Source organism: Endocarpon pusillum (genome assembly GCF_000464535.1).
Source record: "Endocarpon pusillum Z07020 unplaced genomic scaffold scaffold6867, whole genome shotgun sequence".
Lineage (NCBI taxonomy): Eukaryota > Fungi > Ascomycota > Eurotiomycetes > Verrucariales > Verrucariaceae > Endocarpon > Endocarpon pusillum.
Window position 1 is genome coordinate 29,513 of NW_006916615.1, and position 23,961 is coordinate 53,473.

Here is a 23,961-nt window from a genome sequence, read left to right on the forward strand (position 1 = left end):
ATTACCATATCCTCCTTTTCTGCTCCTGGATACTACCTATATCCAGAGATACTTCAACAGCGAGATTGAAGTTGTATTGAAACAACCGTCCTCACGTGGCATCAATCCATGATTCGATCATTCGTTGAAAATATCTAATTGACGTGGTTGTCGACTTTTTTCCACCATCCGACCAACTTTTGACGTGATATTCTCAGGCCCCTCGTACCAAGGGTATGTTCTCCTCCTCTGATATATACACCTCTTTTCATAAGAACACCAGATCCATCGCTTACGCCGCTACAGCTACGATTTGCATCAGCTCGTGTTGTCGATCAGCCTTGAGGCGAGCATACCATATTGGCTCGCCTCACCTAACTATCTCCTCTGCTCCCGACATATGGTCCAGATACAGCAAGGCTATTGCTCGTGGCCTCAGTGAAGTCGGCCTTATCGACTGATCGAGCACGTTGGTCTCTGTCGCTCGATTACTTAATATGATGGATACAGAGATGGATACGTCCGTAGGCTCTTCTATCACGGTTGACAACGTGCTTATGGGAGACCCCAAAAACCATGCATCCCCACCCACCAATGCGGAATTCAAGCATGAGGATGCCGATGACGACTCGGAGAGTGCTCATGACATGCTACGGATTTTTCGAAGTGAAGACAACGATCGTGACTCAACCAACAGTTCCATGACTTCTGCCTCCTTGATATCTGGCTTGCCTGAAAGCAAATCATCTGGTGCAAATCAAGCTTCTCGAAAGAAATTCTCGATACCGAATGCGGAATCTCCTTTACAGCGTTCGAAAATGGTAGCCAAATTTCGAGCCAAGTCTTCGATTCCCACGAAATTGCCGCCTACTGAATACGGCCGTCAGTGTGTTGCAGCAGCTTACGCGTCTAGACTAAATCCATACGCACTTCACGAAGATGAACACCATCTGCTCCAGGACCGCTTATGTCACCTCCATGTCACAGTATATCTGAACATCCGAAACGGAATTCTTCGCCTTTGGGCACGCAATCCCAATGTCAGCGTCAACCTTGAAGAAGCCATCGGATGTGCAAAAGATGAACGATGGACTCAGCTTGCCTGTTTTGCTTATGAATGGCTCGTTCGAGGTGGTTACATCAATTTCGGCTGCGTTGAAGTTCCCTTGGGTATCAAGACGACAAGAGGTCGAAGAAACGAGAGCAGTGGACAAACAATTGTCGTCATTGGTGGCGGAATGGCTGGTCTGGGTTGTGCCCGACAACTGACAAGTGTTTTCAATCATTTTCCGGACCACACCCCTCCTCAAGTTGTGGTCCTCGAAGGGCGTGGAAGAATTGGTGGTCGGATCTATTCCCATCCTCTCACGAGTAGGGTGTCCGAGGACTTGGCACTACATCAGAGGCCGACTGCCGAAATGGGCGCACATATCATAGTTGGATTTGAGCATGGCAATCCATTAGATACAATCGTGCGCGGCCAATTGGCTTTGGACTGCCATTCCCTCCGCGATCTTTCGACCTTGTACGATACCGACGGTTCAGCTGTCGATGAGCACCAAGATACTATGGTAGAGAGACTCTACAACGACGTTTTGGATCGCTCGGGGCAATATAGGTACAAGCGGCAAAAGCCAAGAACTGCGATGGGCGAAAAAGAAATGATCGACTCTGGTAGAGATGCAAGTGAAGATGATGGACTGACTATCAGCCAGTATGAAGAAGCAACCGCTTCTGGGACAATTGATCTGTTGCTGCCCGCTAAATCAAGACGACGAGGAGTGGGGCATAAGGCGGCCAAGCAGGACAAACCAAGCGAACAAGTGGACACGGATATGGACACCCAGACTCAGCTTCCTGCGGCGACCGCTGCTAAGGAGATCGGGTTTCACCTCAAGTCTACAACCCGGCTGGACGAGTCATTAGATCTCGACCGGCTTGCTGCAAGTCCTAATGCTTCATTAGGCGACGTACTTGACGAAGGTGTGAGACAGTACACCCGATTTCTTGAACTCCGGCCGAAAGCAATGCGACTATTGAATTGGCATTTCGCAAACCTCGAGTATGCGAATGCAGCCAACGTGGAAAGGCTTAGCTTAAGTGGCTGGGACCAGGATTCTGGGAACGAGTTTGAAGGCGAGCACGCACAGATCATTGGTGGATACCAACAGGTTCCCCGAGCTTTGTGGAGATTTCCAGACAAGCTAGATGTACGGACCAACAAACCCGTTTCGCAGATTCGTTATGATCCTCGTGATCCTGGTGGCAGAGCGACAGTGACGTGCGAGGACGGCGAGGTGATTGAGGCTGACAAGGTCGTCATCACCGCGCCGTTGGGGGTTCTTAAGCAGCAGTCTATCCAGTTTCACCCACCTTTGCCGCAGTGGAAACAGGCAGCGATCTCCAGACTTGGATTCGGCTTGCTGAACAAGATCGTTCTCGTGTTCGATAGGCCATTCTGGGACGTCGATCGTGACATGTTTGGACTACTTCGAGAGCCACGATCTGGCAGCGGGTTCGCTCAAGATGATTACCGGGCTGGTCGTGGCCAATTTTACCTCTTTTGGAATTGCATCGAAACAAGCGGCTTACCGGTCCTCATCGCTCTGATGGCTGGGGACTCTGCCCACGAAGCCGAGACCAAGAGCGATCACGACCTCGTCTCCTCCTGTCTGGCTCAATTACGGAAAGTCTTTGGCGAATCAAGCGTACCCACGCCATCAGAGACCATTGTAACACGATGGGGTTCGGATCGCTTTGCGCGGGGCACTTACTCCTTTGTGGCGGCAGAAGCCCAGCCGCAAGATTATGATACTCTTGCTAGAAGCCTGGGCAATCTCTACTTTGCTGGTGAAGCGACATGCGGCAGCCATCCTGCAACGGTTCATGGCGCCTATCTCTCTGGTCTTCGCGCTGCTTCAGACATTCTCGAAGCGATAATCGGACCGATCAGCCTACCAAATCCGTTAGTGGTGGAGACGAAATCCAGCAATGGTAATCCGGTCGATCTGACCGCGGTCGTGACACCAGTTACAGCCCCGAAGCGAAAAGGCGACCCTGTCATTCCGGCGGGCACATTTACGCGCCCCGTCAAGGAGCCCACTTCCTCCCTACAGCAAGACTGGGACGCAGCGATGTGGGATTATATATACGCGGCCATTGGCTTCGCACCTCCACAGCCGTCCAAGTCGGGTACCAATCCATTTCTACTATATCAAAAAGACCACTGGAACGCCTGCAAAGAACGGTGTGACTCAAAGAAGCGGACGTCGACTGGCAAGGCCAACGTAAAGACTGGAAGAGACGAGGTTCGGATCGAGCTGGGTAGAATGTGGAAGTTGTTGAGTGATGAGGAGAAAGCGCCGTATGTCGAGAGGACCAGGACACATAAGGATGCCAACGATGACGCGATCATGGCGTGGAAGGCGGCATGTGTGGAATGGGACAAACGTACATGGGAGGTCAAGGACGAATGGATCAAGCAAGGCAATGCTTTTGAGGAGTGGGTGAGGAAGAGGAACGGTGGCGGAGTCGATTGCGGGACACTGCAGGGTGGTAAGCGACATCGAGCAGCGTTGTAGCCAGACTTGACACCTTGTACGAGAGAATGTCTATCATTTTCAATTAGCATTGGCATCAGCATTGGCATTAGCATTAGCACGAGCATTAAGTATCAGTCAAGGAAGAGGCAGTACATGTGCTACTGTAAGAGATGGACAGTCTCACGGAGACCCGACAGACTCACCGTATCAGACAAGATTTCCCCATCTGGAGTCCCCATGCGGAGTTACATAGGCGCCAATTGGACGCCCACTTCTGTAAATGTACCATATGCACATGAATGAATGTATGGCATACCTCGACCATTGATATGAAGGCGCTTCGGACGCCTCGAGCGAAAAGTTCCACACTACTATGTAATGCATGTCGATACAGACTCTCTCACCCGCAAAGAGGGATTGCCTCGTCTGCCAAGTGTTCACCTGAGATCTATGATGTGGTTACGGTGGGAGGCGGACCGGTAGGTCTTGCGTTGATCACGGCGTTGAGTAAGACACCTTCAGCATAGAAGGAATCCTGATCTGACCGCTTCTGCAGAGTCATCCCCCCTGACGAGGCATCTCAAGATAGCCCTGATCGAGTCACAACCACTCTCCAAGCTCCGGGGCTGGAATCCCAGAGCAGACGAGTACTCGAATCGAGCAAGCAGCTTGACCCCTGCCTCGGTCTCCTTTCTGGAAGCAATCGGTGCTTGGAAGCATGTCGAGCAATCACGCGTGCAGCCGTACAATGAAATGCAAGTTTGGGACGGTTCTAATGGATCGAAGATGCGGTTCGACTGGAGCTCCGACCCAGACAAGAGTCACAGCCCGTTGCGGACGGTGGCGACTATGACGGAGAATGCGAACCTGAGCAAAGGCTTGTCGTCAAGAGTGATAGAGGTGGAAGAGAGCGAGTCGGGGGACGGGCAGAACGGGGGTCGAGGGAGTCTGATGTTCGGCTCCACAGTCTCGTCGATTGAAAATGGTCTCGATGACCCGCACGGTCTCAACCTTTCTTCCTGGCCCATCGTCTCCGTATCGTCCGCCGAACGCAAAGCCCCAACCAGCATGGCCGCCCGGCTCCTGGTAGGTGCTGATGGAGCGAACAGTCCGGTACGGGCTTTCGCTGGCATTCCCTCGAACGGATGGGACTACAGTCGACACGGAGTGGTAGCAACGGTGAACCTTGACTCCCAGCCAGGAAACGACATCGATTCTCTCTTCACCTCGCACCCACAGAGAATCACCGCATACCAGCGATTTCTCCCTGCACTCGGCGGTCCGATCGCACTGCTGCCGCTCCCCAACGGGAAAGCATCTCTCGTGTGGTCCACAACCGCGTCTAACGCTACATATCTCAAATCGCTCCCCCTGGAGACCTTCACAACAATGATCAACGCCGCCTTCCGCCTCTCCATGACCGATCTAGCATACATGTTCACCCTCCCCACCTCAGCCAACCACTCCACCACCAGCAAATCCTACACCCACGCCCAAGAGCTGACCTGGCGCCTCTCCCACACCCCTCTCCCCCCCCCCCGCCCCCCGCTCGTTACCTCGACCCAAGCCGACAGCATCGCCTCCTTCCCCCTCCGCTTCCGCCAATCGAGAGGTGGGGGAGGGGCGTGCTTGTCGGGGGCACTTGTGACCTTTTGGAGAGGGTTTATGGCGTCAATGGCGGTGTTGTGGGGTGGGGGAGGGGGGTTGGGATGGGGTTGCTGGATAGGTGGGAGGGAGCCAAGGGGTTCATTATGGGGAGGGCGGAGGGGAAGTGAGCTAGATCTTTGAGTATGGTGGTGGTGGTGGTGGTGGTGGTTTGGATGTGAGAGGGCTCTTGTACTGTTGTCGTTATGTCTGTTGGGACAATTCGTTGCGCATAGCCGTGGCGTTGACAGGCATGGAACGAGCGTACAGCAAGCTTGGGATCGTTTCTACGCTTCGGTAGAGCAGTGCTTCCCTTAAAAGCAGGTCAAGCACTCAGGAAACGATTCCTGATCCTGCCTGTGCTTTACACATTTTTAATCCCCTGTTCTCATCCCGCTGTCCGCGTTAGTTGTACCAAATATGGGTGTGATCATAGCATGGCATTGTGAGGTGAAAGATACTGGTATGCGTGCAGCAAGTTTGCGAAGATATTGTGACGATAGAATATATATGCATGCATGCATTCTTGCTCTGGGCAGGTCTCAGCTCCCTGAGCCCGACGAGCGATCTATTGAACGATCTATTGAGCTCCGACTCCTCACACACCATCATCTCCCGTCCTCACCTCCCCTTTTCGCGGCTGCTCCTCCTGCTGCTGCCCCTGCTGCCGCGGTGGCTGAGAACTCCCGCTCCCACCACTGTCCTTCACGTTCAGCGTCTCCGTCTTCCCAATAATCTCCGCCAACTGCGCCATAGTGCCCGCCCTCTTCGCCAGCCGCTTCTTCACCTCCACGGGCAATTCGCTGATACTAACCAAGACGCCATCCTTCTCCGGATGCTCACTCGGCAGCCCCATCTCCTTGATCTTGACCTTGCCTGCCGCTTGTTCTTCTTCTCCCAGGATAACAGCATAGGGAATTGCATCGCTCTCCGCGGCCTTGAATTGAGCCTGGAGTTTCGATTTGACTTTGTAGGAGAACTCGGCCTTGATCCCGGCGTCCCAGAGGGATTTGCAGATGGCCATGCGTTGGGGGAGCATGCCGTCGAAGCCTTTGCCGCCAAAGGCCATGACGTAGACGTCGGTTTCTGTGGCGCGGCGCACGGAGGAGGAATCGAGTTGATTTTCCGCTTCCATACGGGCTTTGGTGATGCTGAAGATGCGGTCGACGCCGAAGGAGATGCCGACGCAGGGCATTTGCGCCTTGGGGAGGAAACGCTCGACCAGGTGGTCGTAGCGGCCTCCTGCCGCAACGCTGCCCACGCCGATGGAGGGGTCGTCGGAGCGGTCGTCGTCGTCGATCGCGTCTGCTTTCTTTGCTTTCTTCGAGGAGCGTTGGAGCTGTTTGGCTGTTTCGCCACCGTTTTGGGTGGCTGATAGGCTGGCGGGCGCGGAACCTTCGGTGATGACTTCGTAGATAACGCCAGTGTAGTAGTCGAGTCCCCGGGCGAGGGAGAGGTCGAACCACATTTTGTCCAGGACGTCGAAGGCTTGGAGATAGTCCAGCAGAAGAGACATGTCTTCGATTCCAGCTTTGGCCTTTGCATTGCCCATCAGTCTCTCGTTGGCTTTCAGCTTGTCTAACAGGTCTCGGCCACCTTTTAATGTGACATACTCCTCGATCTTGTCTGCTACTTCTCCATCCAATCCCTTCTCCTCCACCATCTCTCTCCTGACCTCACTCCATGGCAGCTTGTCCAGCTTGTCCACCGCCGAACTGATACTCCTGATCTTCTCCGCCGGTACCCCACATACTTCGAACAGTCCATCGAGAATCTTCCGGTGGTTGATCTTGACGGTATATCTCCCCCGCCAACCTAGATTTTCAAACACTTCGCTGACAATCCTCAGCACCTCCGCATCTGCCACCATTGGATCACCACTCTGGCCCGCCACGTCAAAGTCGCACTGATAGAACTCCCTCATCCTCCCCTTGCCCATTGCTGGCTGATCTCGCCGATAGACCTTCGCGATCGCATATCGCTTCACACTTTTAATGTCGGTGTTCATGGCCAGCCACCTCGCGAATGGCACGGTGAGATCGTATCGTAGCGAGCATAGTTCTCCACCCTGGTCCTGCAGGTCGTAGATGAGTTTAGAATCTTCGCCGTAGTTACCGGAGAGGACATCTTTGAGTTCGAAGACGGGGGTGTCGAGCTGGATGGCGCCGTGGGCACGGAAGACGGTGGTGATGGTGCTGAAGATGCGGTCGCGGAGAAGGACATCAGGACCAGACCAGTCACGCGTTCCTTTGGGCGTTTTGAGCTGGAACGAGAGCTTTTCTTTTTTTTCTTTCGGCATTACAGCGGTGGTGAGTGGACAGTGTAGGATGGCATGGGAGGTTTGCAAATTTGGACTCTGTGAGGAGTAAGAGAAGCTGGCTACAGTTGCGCAACTGCGTAGAGGAGTTCTGAGCGGTATTGGTCTTCTGCACAGGTTGTGGAAAGAAGTGACAAGAAGCCGCATACAAGGCGTCTGCTGGGACTCAGCTGGTCACAACTGGTACGAGTGAGTCACCGAGTGGGAAAAACAATCTCACAAGAAGAAATATAGAGGAGAGCAAGGCTATGTTGCTGCATGGGTCGGCATGTCTTGTGCAATTTTCCAAGGTGAATGGAGGTAAGTAAGTAATAGTAATATCATATCACCATGTAATCGCTGAGCCACCAGCAGGAATAATATTCAGATCAACTCCTGACACAGCATGCTACCCACTTATGACCTCAATTGGTCGATTTGCTGAACACCGTCGTTGGACTTTCACCCTGTCATGCTCGGCTTACTGGCTGTCACTGTAGGATGAGTGGGGATTGGTGCCATTGAAGAGTGAAGAGTGCAGAGTGAAGGGTATCGCCCGTTCGAGGCTTGATTCTGCTGGCTAGCTAGATACAGTGAGGTGCTGAGCAAAATCAAGCTTCTCTTCTGGGCCTGAGATGGGCCAACCACCGTCCATTAGCAGCCACAATCCTAGAGGTAGTGCAGTCGTTAAGCTCTCCTGATCCACACTGCATCGATACCGCAAACTCCGTCCGCGCACACGAAAGAAAACAAAAGACACAGAAGAAAAGCGTACAAGTCTCCAACAAAGAGCATGACAAGGCCACATCCATATGAAAATGCCGCGAAGATGAGCTCGAAAGCTAGCAGCATGCAGCATGCAGCATGCAGCATGCAACATGCAACGCAACATTGCCATGCAAAACCCTACTTGCCATCTCGCTGCGAGCCAGATCCAAAATCAGCCTCTGTCACCTTCAGCTTTTTGGGCCCCGACACCACAAACTCCGCCATCAACGCCAAATGATCGCTCGGAAAATGGAAATTGGGGAAGCCCGGAACACGCTGCAAATACTCCATGTCCACATCCCCTAGCAAACCGGAAACCCGCAAAGAATTCGAAGAGTACCAGATATAATCGAGCACGTCGGTAAACCCAGGAGTGTAGTTGGTGAAGCTCAGCTCGCCCACGCTGCTGTAGGCGGATTTGAGCGTAAAAGGGTGTGATATTCCAGCTTCGCTGAACGTGCCGTAGTTTCGATCTCCCAGGTCTTCGTGTCTGCTCCCGAGGTTCCCGTTAGACAACAGATCGTAGACAGCCGAGTCCTTTCCAGAGTTGAAGTCGCCACAGATGATCACGGGCAGTTGCGGTCCACTGGAATACTCCTGAGAAGGGCCGGGCTCCGGCATGGGCTCGCCGTTATCTTCAGCATCGGAGAACTGGAAGACCTTCTTGTTCTTGCATGCTGGCATTTTCGCGTATTCTTCGGCAAGCCTGGTGAGCTCTTCCATCAGAACGGCGACTTGAATCAGCTTCACATCCTTGTAGGCCGGGTCCCAGTAAAAGTGGGCGTTAGCCACGATCATTCGCGAGCCTGTCGCACGATTTTCGAGCAAGACAACAGTCCCGATATCGTCCCTTTGCCAGACTCGATTGATCATGTCGGCCGAAGCGTGTCGGCCAGATCTCTCGACTGCTTTGCGCCCAAAATTCAAATGCTGCGAGTCAAGGAGGATGTACTTCTTCTCCTTGAAAAACGTGCCACAGCCATCAATGTGCCTTGCTTGATCACTGGGAGCGGTTTCGTGCCGACTTTTTTGCGCGAAATAGCCCTTATACCCCGATTCGGCAAGCTTGGGCCGGAAGAATTCATCATAATTGTACTTGTCGAGCTCTTGCAAGCAAACAATGTCAGGGTCTTGGGTCAGGATTTCGCCGAGGATGATCTCCTTTCGGTGCTCCCAATCCAGCACCCGAGCCGGCGCATATCCATACTGACTTTTGGTGGCATATCTGTCACAGAGGATGTTGTAGCTGAAAGCCGAAAATTTCTCAGTCGGGGATGTTGTATTCGACGTATCTTCAAGCGCGAGCCAGTCACGGCCTACAGGGGGTTCTGGGGCTAGGTGCCAAGTCAGTACTTACCCACATAGACACGAGACACGAGACAATAGAGCAACAGTAACTCACCGGGCATTCCGTCCCTGAGAAACTCGATAAATTCTTTAGTACTCATGTGCATTATTCTTTTCATGTCGTCCTCATTCAGCGGATTGCCCTCTACACCCAATGCCGAAAGTTTATACAGATGCCCAAGTTCGTATGGCAGAGTACGGAGGTGATTATCAACCAGCATAAGCCTTTCAAGATTGGTAAGCATTCCAATCTCCGCTGGCAGTTCTCGTAGCTGGTTGCCAGACACATCTAATTCCACCAAGCACTTGAGTCGTCCTATCGTCAGAGGCAGATGGTCGAGGTTGTTATGATTGAGATAGAGCTTCTGAAGAAAGTCGTAGCGGAAGAGCACGTCGGACAATGCGCGCAAACCTTGCCCACCCAGATCTATAGCTGTCCAGCCCTGCCGACCTCCCTTCGGGACTGTGACAGGACGATTTCTTTCTTCTTCCTGGACTTCCTCGTTTCCAGTCTGCGACGGTCCCAAACTTAGATGCTTAGAGACCTGCGCTACAGTTCTGGCCTGGTGGTGCGGAGAAGCATTTGCTCTCGCCTCTTCAGCCCACTGCTGCTGAGCTTGCCAATGCTCCCCACCCGGCTCGTCCATATCATCTTGTTGATTTTCAGAGACGCCATTCTGATGAGGCTGGGAGAAATGTGAAGAAGGCGCCGGCAATGATCCCCCTCCCGAGTGGTTGTACTGGTGATTGATGTGTCCTCCTTGATGGTGCTGGTTGTGGTGATGACTCGCCTGATTGTGATGTGGATGATGGTTATGTTGAAACTTGGACATCTGTTGCATACCGTAACCTCGATGATTCTGCCCGTTCATCATGACATGTTGTCCCTGATGTCCTCCATGCTGATACATATTGAAAGCGCTATGGGCTGTAGAGGGATTTGCGGGCGATCTGGAAGGAGACGGAGTATCGTTACTGAAGGGTCTTCTCCCTCCCGGAGGAGAGCCAGCACGATTGAGGCCTCTTTGAGCGTTGTGTTGGTTGTGTTGATAGTAGAACGGTCCGGCCCCCGGCTGGTGGAACCGGTATTGACCATCTGCCATCTAATGTGGTACTCGAGGCTGCGAAAGGAGAGAATCCGTGACCAAGCGACGTTTGCGATCGTAATATCGAGCTGAGTGGGCGATGGGAACGCTTTGGATCTGAAGTAAAGGTAGGTCGACACGCTGTCTTCTTTTTCTGCACATGGACACCGGGTGTGCTGGACAGCAGTATCATAAGATGCTCAATCGCTGCAGCTAACTATCTATAACGTCTCTTCTCGGTTCTTGCAGGAAGAGCGCTGCTAGAGTCGGGACGCAACGCTGGTGAATTGGAAGGAGATGGGGCGGCACAGCGGATCTACTTCGAGTAGACTGCGCACAAGCGTGAAGCAGACTTGCGTAGCCAGTGTGGTACACGATGTTTCTTGCTCCTATATCTTGTGCTTGCTTTAGTATGATGACGTTTCTGAATCGAGTTGTTTTGTGTCCTTAGGGGGTAATACTGTGTGTTTTCTGCTGCCAGTGCCAATCAGCCATTTCGAGGGTCGGGACTCTGCGAAGTTGCTGGCTGGTCACATGATGCCAAGAGATATCTGACACATTTTCGTCCACTTGAATCCGACGTTGAGCCCCAAGGTCAAACACAGCAGTGCTACTAGTACTACGGAGTACATCCTACATACTGCATTGATCTGTCGAACTCTGTACAGTAGTTGAAGTCACTCTGGACTCGTCACGGCTTGGCATGACTGAACCTCTATCTACAGTGTCTTGAACAGTCCCAACAAGCTCAAAGCCAAGGTCGAAGTCAGGGCTCCAGTGAACACAATATATTGGTGTTCTCCAAAATGTACTCCACCTAAGACGGTTTCGTTATTGTCCGCGTGTAATTGTTACCCAACATCTGTACGTAGTAGTGTCCAAACCGAAGAGGGTCTAGACGAAGGGGGTCCAGACGTGGACCATGGCCCACTTATGTAGCAAAGGGGGCCCCGAAGCATGACAGATCTGCCGACGGTTCGACTTACTAACCACGAGTACTACCTACTTTCTCAGGCACACCAATCAGCCTACGAAGGAGTGTGATGGGGGGAAGACGGCATCTTGCATCTTACAGGAGACGCGAGTCGAGAGCAGCCAGAAGGGTCTGCGCTCTGCAGTGGCTAACTCGAAGTCGAATGCTGCATCCAAGAAGCTGCCAGCGAGCAGGAAATTGCTGACTAGCTGAACATTGAAGGAGTCTTCCCAGGTTCATAACGTGGGGCACCTCGGGAACATGAGACCGTCCATTCCCCTTGCCCCTCATCATGCCCTACAAAATTCCATCTTATCTGCTATTATCTCGGAAGGGATTCTACGATATACTCTGACCAAAGATTCAATCGACTGATTTTTACAGACAACGTGAATAAACAACACCACTGAGACCACTGACAAATGCTTCTCCTCGACTGAGGTGGTATGTGTTGCCGCCTAGATGTCTGTACGACAACTTCAGACCCATGTACCCAACGTTAGTGTGCGGTCCTCTCCATCATCAGCCGTCTTCTATCTTCGCCGCCCATGAGCTCCATCTGATTCATCTTCGCCTCCACCCCCCTTCCATAATACCACTTCAACCACCGACCGGAATGCAACATCTAAAGTTGTGCCATCGAGTGCGATGTCCGGTCCATCCATTCCAAAGAACAAGTCGCCCAGCGCCTCCTCCGTCTCTCTTTCTCAGATCCTCGTCAGACGATCAGGCCGTCTCTTTTTCCGCGACTCAACCATTCCGTATCCCTTACCCTGTGACCTCGCAGAGATCCATCGTCAGACCCTGAGGTCCATGGTCCTGATGCAAGTTTTCGACGCTCCATTTTGTGCACCGTATTTCGAGGTCAACCCACCAAGAAGGGTCCTTGAGGTGGCATGCGGATCGGGGACTTGGTCAACGGCCTGTCATGATTATATCGGACGTGGTTCCTCAACGTCGTTCACTGGCTTGGATATCCTGCCACTTGCCCCGGACTTGTCAAAGGCTGGACTGAAATGGCAATTTGTTCAACACGACCTACGCAAACAGCCTCTCCCTTTCGCTGATGGCTCCTTCGATTTCGTCTTCGTCAAGGACACAAGTCTCTGCACATCTGCCGCCAGCCTGCAAGCCGAGCCATTGGCCGAGATGCTAAGGGTGTTAAAATCGGGCGGAACACTTGAAGTCTGGGATTCTGACTATATCGTTAGAACTCTTCTGCCAAACCCGCCCATCGCGCCCGGCTTGTCAGAGGAACAGCTGGAGCAAGCTGAGGAAACTGCCACTTACACAATATCAGCAGCAACGCCTTTCGCTCAAGCGCAGAATCAATATCTCCAGGACTATAATGCATGGGCAACGAGAGCTTTTGAGAAGAGGAAATTGACAGGGGTGCCTTGTGCCTTCATTGGAATGGCTTTCTCGGCAGAGAACGAGTCTTTCCGTGATTATGGTAGCCGCCGGATAGCCATACCTTTGAGCGAGGTCCGGTGGGAGAAAGACCCTCATGTTCGGAAAGGCTCGATAGGTCGAGTCGAATCGTCTGAAGATTCTCGTCCTCGAGCAAGAATTTTGAATCCTGATCAACTTGCCTTGCGCAGGACGGCGCTAAATACCATCGTCCAGATGATCGAGGGTCTGGAGCCAATGCTCATGGACGCAAGCGGAAAGAGCAAGGATGAATGGGATCGGTGGTGGGCGGCCATGATCACCGACCTTCTTCATGACGAAGGAACAGCAAATGGAGAATGTTTGGAGGTGGGTGCTTGGTGGGGACAGAAGATATAATAATCATCTTTCGGTAAACCATGACATGACACCTATGAGGGCATGGGGTTTGGGGTCATGCTAGGGGTAGCGTTGGCGTAAGGACCGATATCGCTTGAGATAGTATCTACGAGAGGCTAATTCAGCATGTTCTGCGGTACATAATGTATGAGACACTCACAGCGCTCCAATTTCTGTGGTTTCAAGCTTTAGCAAATCGTGGTCGAAAAGCGTTGGACAGACCTTCAAGCAGCCCACCTTTCTTAACATACTCTGCCCTTTTAATGGCCTCCTGAATCTTGATTTCATCTGTCAAGTGAGCTTGACTTGCAAAGGCTTTGTGCAAGCGATCACGGAAATAGGTATACCCAAGTGGATAGTGACGCCCCATCTCAAGAAGCTCTGCTCAGATCCTTTCAGCCCGCTGTACGTCATGATATGACGAAGTACCAACCTTTATATGTCGCGATGACTTGATGCCTGAGCTTTCCACTCATCGTGAACCGACCTCTTAAGTTATATGAAGTCAGTATGAAGCCGATTGAATTCCTTAATGATACATCAAAGAGACGATGTGGGAGGCTGCAGGTCACGCCACGCGATGCACAACCTCGGCAGATCGGCAGTGGGAGGAGCACAGCAGCTCCAATTCTCCATGCATTCTTGAGACAGCAATGTCATTCTGGACGGCCGAATGCTCACATTATGTATGCCCAAGCAGTCGCAAGACGCAGTCCACAATGTCTGAATATCAAAGATTCGCTCGTGGGCCTTGTCTACAAATACTCAACTGCCGTGCCTTCTAGAAACGCAAACCCCGTGTCTACTTCAAGACCAATTGACCCACGATGGCTTTCGGATACGAAGCAGAGGGTCGGAAAGTGTATCACTTTTGGTCTTCCCTCGAAACAGCTTGTTGAGGCTAGCAGCATCTTACAACAACTTGCTTCGGATTGGACGGAGCTGCTGATGGGTAGCGAGGGATACTTGACTGCTCCAGGCAGAGTTGGACTTGAGAAACAAGCAGTCGTATGGGGTGAAATGGTAAGGTTTTCGCGCTTTATGTATCTTGAGTCTGTCGATTAAATGGTTTACCTGCAGGATACAATGGTATGCATTCTACTAAAGCATCAGTCCATCGTCCCAAGGCTCAGATCTATCAGGGTACCACGACTACATCTCAATTATCAAAGCAACTGACATCTTCAAGGGCATGTAAACAACGTCCAATATTTGCGATATGCAGAAAGTGGACGCTGCAACTGGATGCGCAACTTTGGTACCTATTTTGACACTACCAACAAGCGACTATGGACAGAAATGGCCTCATCAAGAGGCACTGGGTTAATATTGAGAAGCATCAAGGTCGACTACAAATTTGTAAGCTATGTCCGTCAATCTACTGTTGGAGTAAGCAGACAGACGGTCTCTCTTATTGACTCGAGGATATAGCCAATGACTTGGCCAGATCGAATATCAGTCTTTCACAAACTGAGATTCAGACCAGACGAAAGTACGGAGTCAATCATTCTCGACGTGGTGATACTTTCGGAGAGTAAACAACGGCCGGCAGCGCGATGTTTAGAAGACGTTGTTGTGTACGATTACCGCACGAGCAGAAGAACCACGCTGCCGCCCTTCATGCTTGATCAATTCCAACGGACATTTGAGTTGCAGGAGACGGCAAGATTTGAGAATGAGAGCAAGATCCATCATTTACTCAACAGAGTACGAGATATAGAACGCAACACTTGGGATAGACCAGACGCGCGGGAAGACTTGGGAAGTGCGAGATCATGATCTTGTCGAATGTCACACATCACGCAAGGATCCCCACAGTCTGAGACGCAAACTCCATTATCTCATCGCTTTAACCATAGAGCCAGCTCTGTCAACAGCCTGTACAGTTGCGGGGGTGTTTCAGCAAATGTACGATAGTGGTCTGCAAGCTCCTAGTGACAAAGAAAAACGTAGAGGAAAGAGGTCACACAAAAAGCGGTGTACCTTGGAGCTCCACATCAAACGACCACGATTAATGGCCAGAAGAGTCTTCAATGCAAGTTTCCCATGATCCGATTTGTAAGCCAACCACTCATGCCTGATTTTCTGTCTCGCTGCTTTTGTGTTTTGAGACCATCCTCTCCAATTTGTGATGACCTTCGACGATGGTCATGAAGAATTGGAAATTCACCTGAGATCGGGTTGAAGATTAATATACTCCGTACAGATCAGCAAGTTGCACCTCCGAGGTATTTGGTGTGCCACCCATCGGCACCATCCCTACCAGCATTCAACGGTGAGCTAGCCCGGAAGGAGCCTACATATTGTGCAGGAAATGCTCGAAACACTGGGCTCCTCTTCAAAATCTTCTAGGTTCTTTGTTCCGAATTTTCGCCTTAGTAGTTGCTTTTTGACATGACTCTGGGAATTGTGGTGTTTCTCCTCAATGATCCGTCCATTACTGAATTTGGGTGACACGGCATACTCTTCAGGCATAAGAATGGTGCGTCGATGAGCAAGGGCAATGGAGGCATAGTGCCACTAGAGGTGGGCTCCGTGTAAAGAAGTCTTGGTCACATCTACGAAGCATCTGAAGCTTCTGGTTAACTTGCTGCTCGTCCTGTCAGGCGGACTGACCCAAGGGAAGTTTGTTGTGCGATGCCCTGTCTCCTTGACGTTAGCTGTAGTTGTCATTGGTAGATCAATCATAAATGCCCTCCGAAGGGTCCAGACCGTATACATAGCGAACGGGGTCCAAAGTCCTTTGACTAAGTTACTACTTACTTAGCCAACGCCCTCCCGCCGCCTACAGTTTTAGTTAAATGGTAGTCCTGAAGCCTAGCCCAAGCGCCCGATCCAGTTGCCCACACCTCCACCTTAGCATTTCACCATTTGCTACTACTGTATTCCAAGCCTACAAAAGCTTGACACGCATGCCATACCACTACCACCAACCCACATTTTAGATTCCCCGATAATCCCGTCTCTGAATCACTATCCTTACTCTTACCACTTTCTCAGGCAGTCTCTCAAAGTAACGTCTCACTTGTCTTGGTTGGCTTCCCTGACTGACTCTTGTCAAGGTGACTGCTTCGGGAGATCAAGCAGGCACATTGGCAGCTTCATGCCCCGATCTGGCGCAGGCAAGAAGAATCAACACAACCATCGCCATGAGAATGGTCTGGTAGGCCCAGGCAAGAGAATCACAAAGCAAAGGTCGGATGGTCAGCTCAATGGCACCGCAAAGGGTGCTGTCCCTGACACACCTCCTCTCACTCCCACCACTTCCGCAGACTCGCTTATGAAAAGCCAAATTGCCAATGATTCGACCGCTTCTCTCTCAGATGCAAAACAGGATCTTCCAGGAAGCTCAGGTGTGCAGCAACTAAGAAAGAGGAGTTTGGAATCATCTGGTGATGGACAAAACACCGTTCCTGAGGGCAGCGTACATGGCAGAGAACCTGAACAGGGTGCAGGTCGCCGCTACGATGTGATAAAGGCCAAGCAGACCTCCGTCAGCGAGATAGGCACTCTTCAACTGGCATCAACGATCCTCAAGTCTTGCCCAGCATATGACACAGTCGCGATGCTTATCCTATTGCTCCAGCTGCCGCCTATCTTTCTTACCCTGGTCCAGGCCCTATTTGCCTCGCTTACTTTTATGCCGCCAAGTGGATTATCCATGACGTCCGTCTTCTCTCTCTTCGATGTTTTCCAGGGTTCTGCCGGGACTCCTTCGCTTGGGACAATGATTGCGGTAGATGCTTTATGCCTGGGAGGATGGTTTTGTCTATGGAACTGGGCCCGAAACTTCGCTCTTGATCTTGCGCAGGTCCAGATCGCAATAACGCTCGGTGGAGGTAATGCTGGCAAATCTGGTAGCGTAAACAGCCTCTATATCATTATCATACTATCGCTGCATCTAGTAAGGAGCAAGTCCGTACGCCAATTCTTCTTTGAGCACATCATTTCCGCCGAACTTCTCGGGAACGAGCACATTGCATACCTCGCTCAATTTATGCCTCAAGAGTTCGATTTCGGAAGCACCCCACAATCCCCGTCGTGGTATCGAAGTCTTTTTGCGATCCATATCATCACGCAGGCAGGAATAGCAATAATACGGCGCAATGTTGCTAGCACCCAAGCAAGCTCAGCCTCCAAATCAACCAAAAAAGCTGATACTGAAGCTTGTGCTGGCTCTCAGAGCAACCAAGACGTAGCGGCCCTTGAATCCGGCTCAAACATAATTTCCCCGGTCGTCAGCGATTTCCAGAGCCCGGCAAGCCCTGGTCTCAAAGATGGCAAAGACCGAGCCGTAAGCGCTAAGAAGAAGAGAAGACAAGCAAATCAGGTGCGAACTCGTCAACCATTCTGGGCAGCTCTGGCAAGCACCAAAGTCAATGCGCTGCGTGAGATTGAGATTTCTCGGCCCTCTTCCAAGTCGCCTGATCATGCGGGAGATGTGGTTTTGGATACACTTTTGGTTGATGAAGGGCATATTCGTATTGTTCATGTTGACTCTTCCAGCATAAAATTCGAAGCGATCAACTTAATGTCAGCAATAGATAATCAGGAAGCTGCACGACATCCCCTTCACGAGTCCCTATACGTTCGGATCAACGGAGCCTACTGGACCTCTACAAGCATATCGGCCTCTCAAGGAGAGCAACAAGGAACGATCTTGACTGGAGAGATATCAGGTCTTGCTCCTAACTGCACCTACACCTGTTCTTTTGTTCGAGTTGACGGTCATGAGTACGTTATCACTATCAAGACTCCAGCGCTTCAGGACAAAGATCAAACGTCTTCGCTGTCTTCTTTGTCATCGCCTCCGTTTCGTCATTCTCAGCGGCCGTCGTCACCCATGTCCACAATTCGACGATCTATAGCAACCGCGGAGGCTAAGCTGAGTGACACAAAGGCTCGAGCAAGTCGAACCCGCAGGTCACATAAAGCTGCTCTGTCCAAGGTTGAAAAAGAAGTCGACTTCTTCACCAGCCGCTTGAAGTCCAGCAGCGACGATACGAAACAACGGCAAAAACTTTTGCAAGCCGAGCGAACCATGAAGCAGAATGAAGATGCAGCACAAATGATTTCCGCAGCTCTTGACGATCTTTCCTCCATTCCCAAAGAAGAGGCTGACGATTATTCTTCCAAGAAAGCTGCTTTCGAGAAACAATGTGCTCTTCTTGCTGCAGCGAACGAGTCGCTCTGCTCTGCCAAATCGTCTGCAGACTCTGAGCTTGCCACTTTCAATGAAGAAGTGAAGGCAGCCAATCGTCAGCATGAGCGTCTTGTCGCCCGTCAAGCACGACTCAACGAACAACATGAAAGAATCACGCAGGCAAATCTACAAGGACTGAATGAGAAAGAACGTAAAGTTGAAGAAACCCTTGCTAAAGAGCGGGATCACGCACGTGTCGAAGCGGAGTATACGAATCAATTCAGTATCTTCCAGCGCGAGCTTGCAAATATCTCTATGCGTCTTCAGCAAGCCAAGCAAGAGTCTCAGGCACTTGAGAGTCAGATGATGCAGCAGCAACAACAGAGCACCATAATTGGTAGTGGACCTTTGACTCCCGAGGGCAATTTGCCAGGGACCAATCCAGTCGCCCGAGCACTTCCGTCAGCCTTCGGTCATGGCTTCCCTTCCAACCACACCCTATCAGCTGTCTCTGGCCCTGTCTCCGGCCCTGTCTCCCCTGAATCCGCCCATGTCTCGCCTTTCCTAGCCTACAGCAAACCACTATCCTTTCAGAATGAGCACAATCCGAACTTCAGCACCAATCGAGCACGATCCGCATCAAACCGCTCTGGTGGCGCAGCTAGCAGTTACAGCGCCGACTTTGAAGATGCCGATCCTATTCCTCCAATGCCGGGTGTGAAGAAGTTTGGTTCTGATCCTAGGAGAAAGGGCAGTTGTGGCAGTCCTGGCGCCGGGGTGGGCAGTCCATTGAGAGCGAATTCCAGTCTGAATGTGTCTCGAAGGGGAAGCCCTGGCCAAGGCATTTGGTAAGTTTTCCTGACCAGAAACTTGAGAGACCAGATAAAAGGTGGCTGCTGGAGATCCAAAGTGGAGGGGAAGGGGTAGGAAGGAGACAGGAAAGGAGACCCACGGTCGAGCCAGTAGACGAGAATGATACCAAAGAGTCTTATGCAAGAGCTGATATCCGTTCTTCCGGTTTCATCCTTGATCCTTTCCCTATCTTCAATGCGGAAGGTGGAAGACCCACATCTACTGTCAGTACTCGTCTACCGCAGTATCAGATCTGACTAGTTCTTTGTCATCCGTAGTACCATTATATCCAATCCCGTCCGTGATTCCGGAAGTTTTCAAGCCACCGATCCATCGAATACATCTAAACCAAAAACATTAGAAGAGAACAGGTACCACTGCACATCTTGCGACAGGATCGAGATGGATGGCTATAGTAGTAGCTTAGAGTGTAATGATCTCATTCTGACTTAGACAGAGCAAGTTCGAGTAGACAGCTGAGTACTTTACAAGTTGGATACAATCAGATGTGATGTCTCACTAGCTAGGTGACTTGTGCGTATATACATGTCTATAAATTCATGTATCATACTTGAATCTAGACATACCGCCCTGCCAGGAAGGGGAGGTACAACCTGACTAGCTATATTTACACATCTCGCATTGTATTGTCTGTCTTTCATGTGCCGGCCTCTGCTTTACCCACGAAAGGCGCTCGACCAATTGGCATTGTTTCTATGACGAAAGTTCGAATGGATTCCCACTCACGCATGGATGATTTCTGTTCTACCTCCAGAACTTCTTTCAAGCGACGTCGATCTCTCTCGGCCCGTGTCGTCTTAATCAATGTCTTATGGTAGCTAAGTAGTCCCTCCCAGCTGAGCTTGGCAATGTACCACCAATCCTTCGAAAATGGGGCTGGGTCTTGGATTTCGGTGGTCTCTTAGATTAGGGTCGACCTTCTAGTCAGCCTCTACTTCCGAGTGCTCGTTTGCAACAGAACACTTCCTTTGGCGTCCTAGTGGTTGTGGTGTGGTTGATTTTGTCTTCCCGGGATTTCTGACGGTCACTTTTTTGACCGGAGTTTGCTATGATATGCTCATTTGCGGACAAACTGGTGGCTGCGTCGCCCTCTTCATGATCAAATTCCGAGAATAGTCATACTATCAAGCTTAACCCTTTGGAAGCAAATCCGCTTCGCAGGGTCGACAGGTATTGCTCGAGAGGTTATACACGTAGCCCAGCTCGTTGGTTGGCACCGTACAGCCTCTGAATGCTCGGCTTTCTTCTCCCTCACGTCGCGGCCGTTCCAGACCTCCGTTGAAAATAGTCCTGAATTTGGGCCATCACATCTTTGATATCGCGCTCCATGGCCTTGTTTCTAGCCAGCTTTTGCATCGTTTTTTGCTGTCTGAGAGCTATCTTCTCTGTCAGCACTTGATCCGACGTTTGTTGACCAGGTGGATTTTCTTGCATGGCTGATTCAATGTTCTCGCGAAGTACCGCTGCCGTTCCAAATTCCCGTTGAAAATAGTCCTGAATCTGGCCCATCACACCCTCGATATCGCGTTCCATGTTCTGGTTTCTACCCGGCTCCTGTATCTTTCTGTGCTGTCTGAAGGCTATATCCTCTAGCACCGCTTGACCCGGCGTCTGTTGGCCAACAAGTGCCTCTTGCATGGCTGATTCAATGTTCTCGCGCTGTTCCTGGTCAAATTCCTCCGACATGTGCGAAGGAAAAGGGACGTCTGATTGGTCGTCCCATTTGTTGGTGGTAAGTTGTTTTCTGATGCGGAGGGCGGATCGATAAAGATGGACTTTGATGGGGGCTTCGATGTCTTTGGCATGCTCGGTGGTAGTGCCGCTGCTGCTTCGTGCTTGAATGGGAGAAGCCAATAAGGGCAGAAAGCGATTGTCATAAACCAAGTGCTTCCTGATGAATACCCTTTTGATCGGTGTACTGATCTCATCCCGGTCTCCGTTGCTAATCCTATCACGTTTTTTCTTTCGACTTCTCAAGCAAACTTGCTGATGCCCAGCAAGCGGCTCAGTCCTGTGAGTAGCTAATTCATTGGTGAAGATCTTCCTGAAAGGCGGATAGTCTACAAAACCAGGTCTGATGAGGGGATAGATCTTTATTCCTCCAACTCTCTTTACCCTAGGTAGTTTGACGCTGACATGGTTCTTAACAGTGTCAGTCGGATTTGTGTTCACGACACTTTGGTCTAGGTTACCGCTGTTGGCAGACGCTGTAACAGAAACGCTCTCCATATATTGAGTAACAACTGTCTTCATGCTTTTTGGAGCAGGCAAGCGCAAGGTGCCACGCACCATCGGCTTCATGGACACTTCTATGGAATTGCTGGACTTAGAAGATCTTCCCCTGTGGTTGATATTCTTAACCCTCTGGCTGACCGTCCTTGTGCTAGAGAACTCCCGAAATGGCGTGATTAGGGGTGATGGAGATGGCATCATGGGCGTTGGAACAGAACTGACGGCTAGTTTCGACTTTCCTGTTTTGAACCTCGTGCGATCCAGTGGCCCATTTGCGCTCGGGCAAGATCCTCTAGTCAGCATATTAGATTTGTCATTTTCAGACAAAATTGGAGGGCACTCATTGGCTGAGGTCGAAGGATCCAACACCAAATCTTCAATGCCATCCTTGGGTACTGCCTTTGAGAGGCGTAAGATTGCGTTGTGCACTTCTGCACTATGGAGTCGAACTTCACGAACCAACAGGAGCGTCCTGCGGTTTATGCAGCCTAAATGCACCACGTCGGAAAAGAAGCTTCCCTTGAAGCAACTTGCGCATTCTTGAGCATGGTTTACAAAAGCTAGAAAATCCTTCCTCGATATCGGAGACTGTTTGGCGACCCGAATTGGAGCATCGCGATTCTTGTTGGAGCTGAGTCCTGTGGATTCCCTTTTGGGTTGCTTTGAGAGTGGCACCACATAGCCATAGCAGCCGTCAATATAAGCAAGACATGTGGTGGTTTCTCCCGCACGCGAATCGTAGCTCTTCCTTTCAATTGCCTCCGCCTTTCCAAAAATGACCACATGGTCGCCTATCTGCACTGTTTTTTCAGGCATATAGCAGCACGGAATACGGAATGCGACTGGGTTTTTCGCACCGTGACTTCGAGAGAATAGAGGATGGAACGTTAACGAACTCGATCGTGGTCTTTCCTCTACTGCGAAGGCCTTTCTTCTCGCTTCCTCAAGAGGAGATGCAAAACGAGATGCTAGTTCTGCACCCTTATCATCTGCCTTTAACATGTTGATATCAAAACGATTGGAAGATAGAATTGCATCATAGGTGGTCGAGGGAAGCTTTAGGTTCAAGGAAACAATCACTTCTGGTTCAAAGGTAACTGTTGTAAAACTGGACACCGTTGCTCCCCGCCAGGCATTTTGAGGGTCATTTATGTCCCTAGCAGTAATTATTGCCACTGATTGTGGCACTCGTCGCATACAGTGTCGCAACTTCTCCCTAGTAACGAACTGCGATGACTCCCCTGCTGGATATGGAGGGAATCCTGAATTCGTGTTTTCATCTTGCTGATCGAAGTCCCTGGCCTGCCCTTCTGAGGACAACGGTGCATTCTTTTGCGGAAAGGACTGTTTGCCCTTTCCTTTCGGTACTGCGCTGTCCATGAGACTCGACAGAGATCTCCTCTGCACTGACAAGGCGCAAGAAACATGCTGCTTTTGACCGAGCGCGCCAATATACTCGAGGCCCAGTCGCGGATTACGTTGCAACGGCTCAGAAAACTTATGTCTATTAGGACCGGGGGAGTCGGAGGTTCTGCCACTCAAGGAGTGATAGCCATGGCTTGATGTGTGTCTCTCATTAATGTGACTATCATTCCCGAAGCGAATGGGGACCTTCCTCAAGGTCTTTTCCTGCGAAGCTATTTTTCTTCTGGCTTTCGTATGTGTCTCAAGGTCGTGACGTCTCTTAAAGTGTACGGCGCTTACGAGCCTTGCAGGATCATGTGCAAAGAGTTCTGGGGAGACTCTCTCTGGTCTCGTAGACAAGCCATGGTTCGGGGTTGATTGAAAGGACTGTCCCTTACTTGGTGGGTCTAGGGCTTCTGCTGTTACTGCTGTTACCTGAGCGGGTACATCAGGTATTTGTTGTGTGGACAAGCATCTTGTAGTTGCTTCTCTTGTAATGACAACTGCTTTCCGGTTTTGATAGACATTAACTCTACCATACTGAGGGCGCCGTTCTCTGCCTTGACTTGCGCGCAGCTGAAACGTCCGAGCTTTCAATGATCAGCATATGGTTTGTACAGGAGAGCCTAAAGCTTACGATGAAGGACCACGCGGCGCACCTCTGTCCAGGAGGTACACGATGGTGCGGCCGCTGGGATGCATGCGGACAGCATCGCCGCCGCTATAGGACGTTACCGTGCTGAAACAGTGTCTGCTCATAGTATATGGAATGGTATAGATGCCACTTAGAGGCAGTTCGAGTGGCAGCAAACCGTGTTTTTGGCAGATATCTAAACAGCTACAATATGGATTGACAGCGGCCAAAAATTTTGGGGAGGCCCGTGACT

General features: G+C 50.9%; 7 protein-coding genes across 7 annotated transcripts; 4 read left to right on the top strand and 3 right to left on the bottom strand.

Annotated features, from left to right (window-relative positions):
* Window positions 1-479: 479 nt before the first annotated feature.
* EPUS_07238 (uncharacterized protein) lies at window positions 480-5,309 on the top strand (the record flags this gene model as incomplete). Its single annotated transcript, XM_007807390.1, has 2 exons — window positions 480-3,534; window positions 4,078-5,309. 2 exons carry the CDS (start codon window positions 480-482, stop codon window positions 5,307-5,309), a joined length of 4,287 nt encoding a protein of 1,428 aa, XP_007805581.1.
* Window positions 5,310-5,763: 454 nt separating this feature from the next.
* EPUS_07239 (Histidine--tRNA ligase) lies at window positions 5,764-7,464 on the bottom strand (the record flags this gene model as incomplete). Its single annotated transcript, XM_007807391.1, has 1 exon — window positions 5,764-7,464. The coding sequence occupies one exon, from the start codon at window positions 7,462-7,464 to the stop codon at window positions 5,764-5,766; it is 1,701 nt and encodes a 566-aa protein (XP_007805582.1).
* Window positions 7,465-8,367: 903 nt separating this feature from the next.
* On the bottom strand, window positions 8,368-10,679 carry EPUS_07240 (uncharacterized protein; the record flags this gene model as incomplete). Its single annotated transcript, XM_007807392.1, has 2 exons — window positions 8,368-9,563; window positions 9,632-10,679. The coding sequence occupies 2 exons, from the start codon at window positions 10,677-10,679 to the stop codon at window positions 8,368-8,370; spliced, it is 2,244 nt and encodes a 747-aa protein (XP_007805583.1).
* Window positions 10,680-12,282: 1,603 nt separating this feature from the next.
* Window positions 12,283-13,422, top strand: EPUS_07241 (uncharacterized protein; the record flags this gene model as incomplete). The annotated part of the gene is made up of 1 exon (XM_007807393.1): window positions 12,283-13,422. One exon carries the CDS (start codon window positions 12,283-12,285, stop codon window positions 13,420-13,422), a length of 1,140 nt encoding a protein of 379 aa, XP_007805584.1.
* A 684-nt stretch (window positions 13,423-14,106) lies between these two features.
* EPUS_07242 (uncharacterized protein) lies at window positions 14,107-15,201 on the top strand (the record flags this gene model as incomplete). The annotated part of the gene is made up of 2 exons (XM_007807394.1): window positions 14,107-14,445; window positions 14,854-15,201. The coding sequence occupies 2 exons, from the start codon at window positions 14,107-14,109 to the stop codon at window positions 15,199-15,201; spliced, it is 687 nt and encodes a 228-aa protein (XP_007805585.1).
* A 1,324-nt stretch (window positions 15,202-16,525) lies between these two features.
* Window positions 16,526-19,674, top strand: EPUS_07243 (uncharacterized protein; the record flags this gene model as incomplete). Its single annotated transcript, XM_007807395.1, has 2 exons — window positions 16,526-19,413; window positions 19,476-19,674. 2 exons carry the CDS (start codon window positions 16,526-16,528, stop codon window positions 19,672-19,674), a joined length of 3,087 nt encoding a protein of 1,028 aa, XP_007805586.1.
* Window positions 19,675-20,689: 1,015 nt separating this feature from the next.
* EPUS_07244 (uncharacterized protein) lies at window positions 20,690-23,439 on the bottom strand (the record flags this gene model as incomplete). The annotated part of the gene is made up of 2 exons (XM_007807396.1): window positions 20,690-23,174; window positions 23,375-23,439. 2 exons carry the CDS (start codon window positions 23,437-23,439, stop codon window positions 20,690-20,692), a joined length of 2,550 nt encoding a protein of 849 aa, XP_007805587.1.
* Window positions 23,440-23,961: the final 522 nt, after the last annotated feature.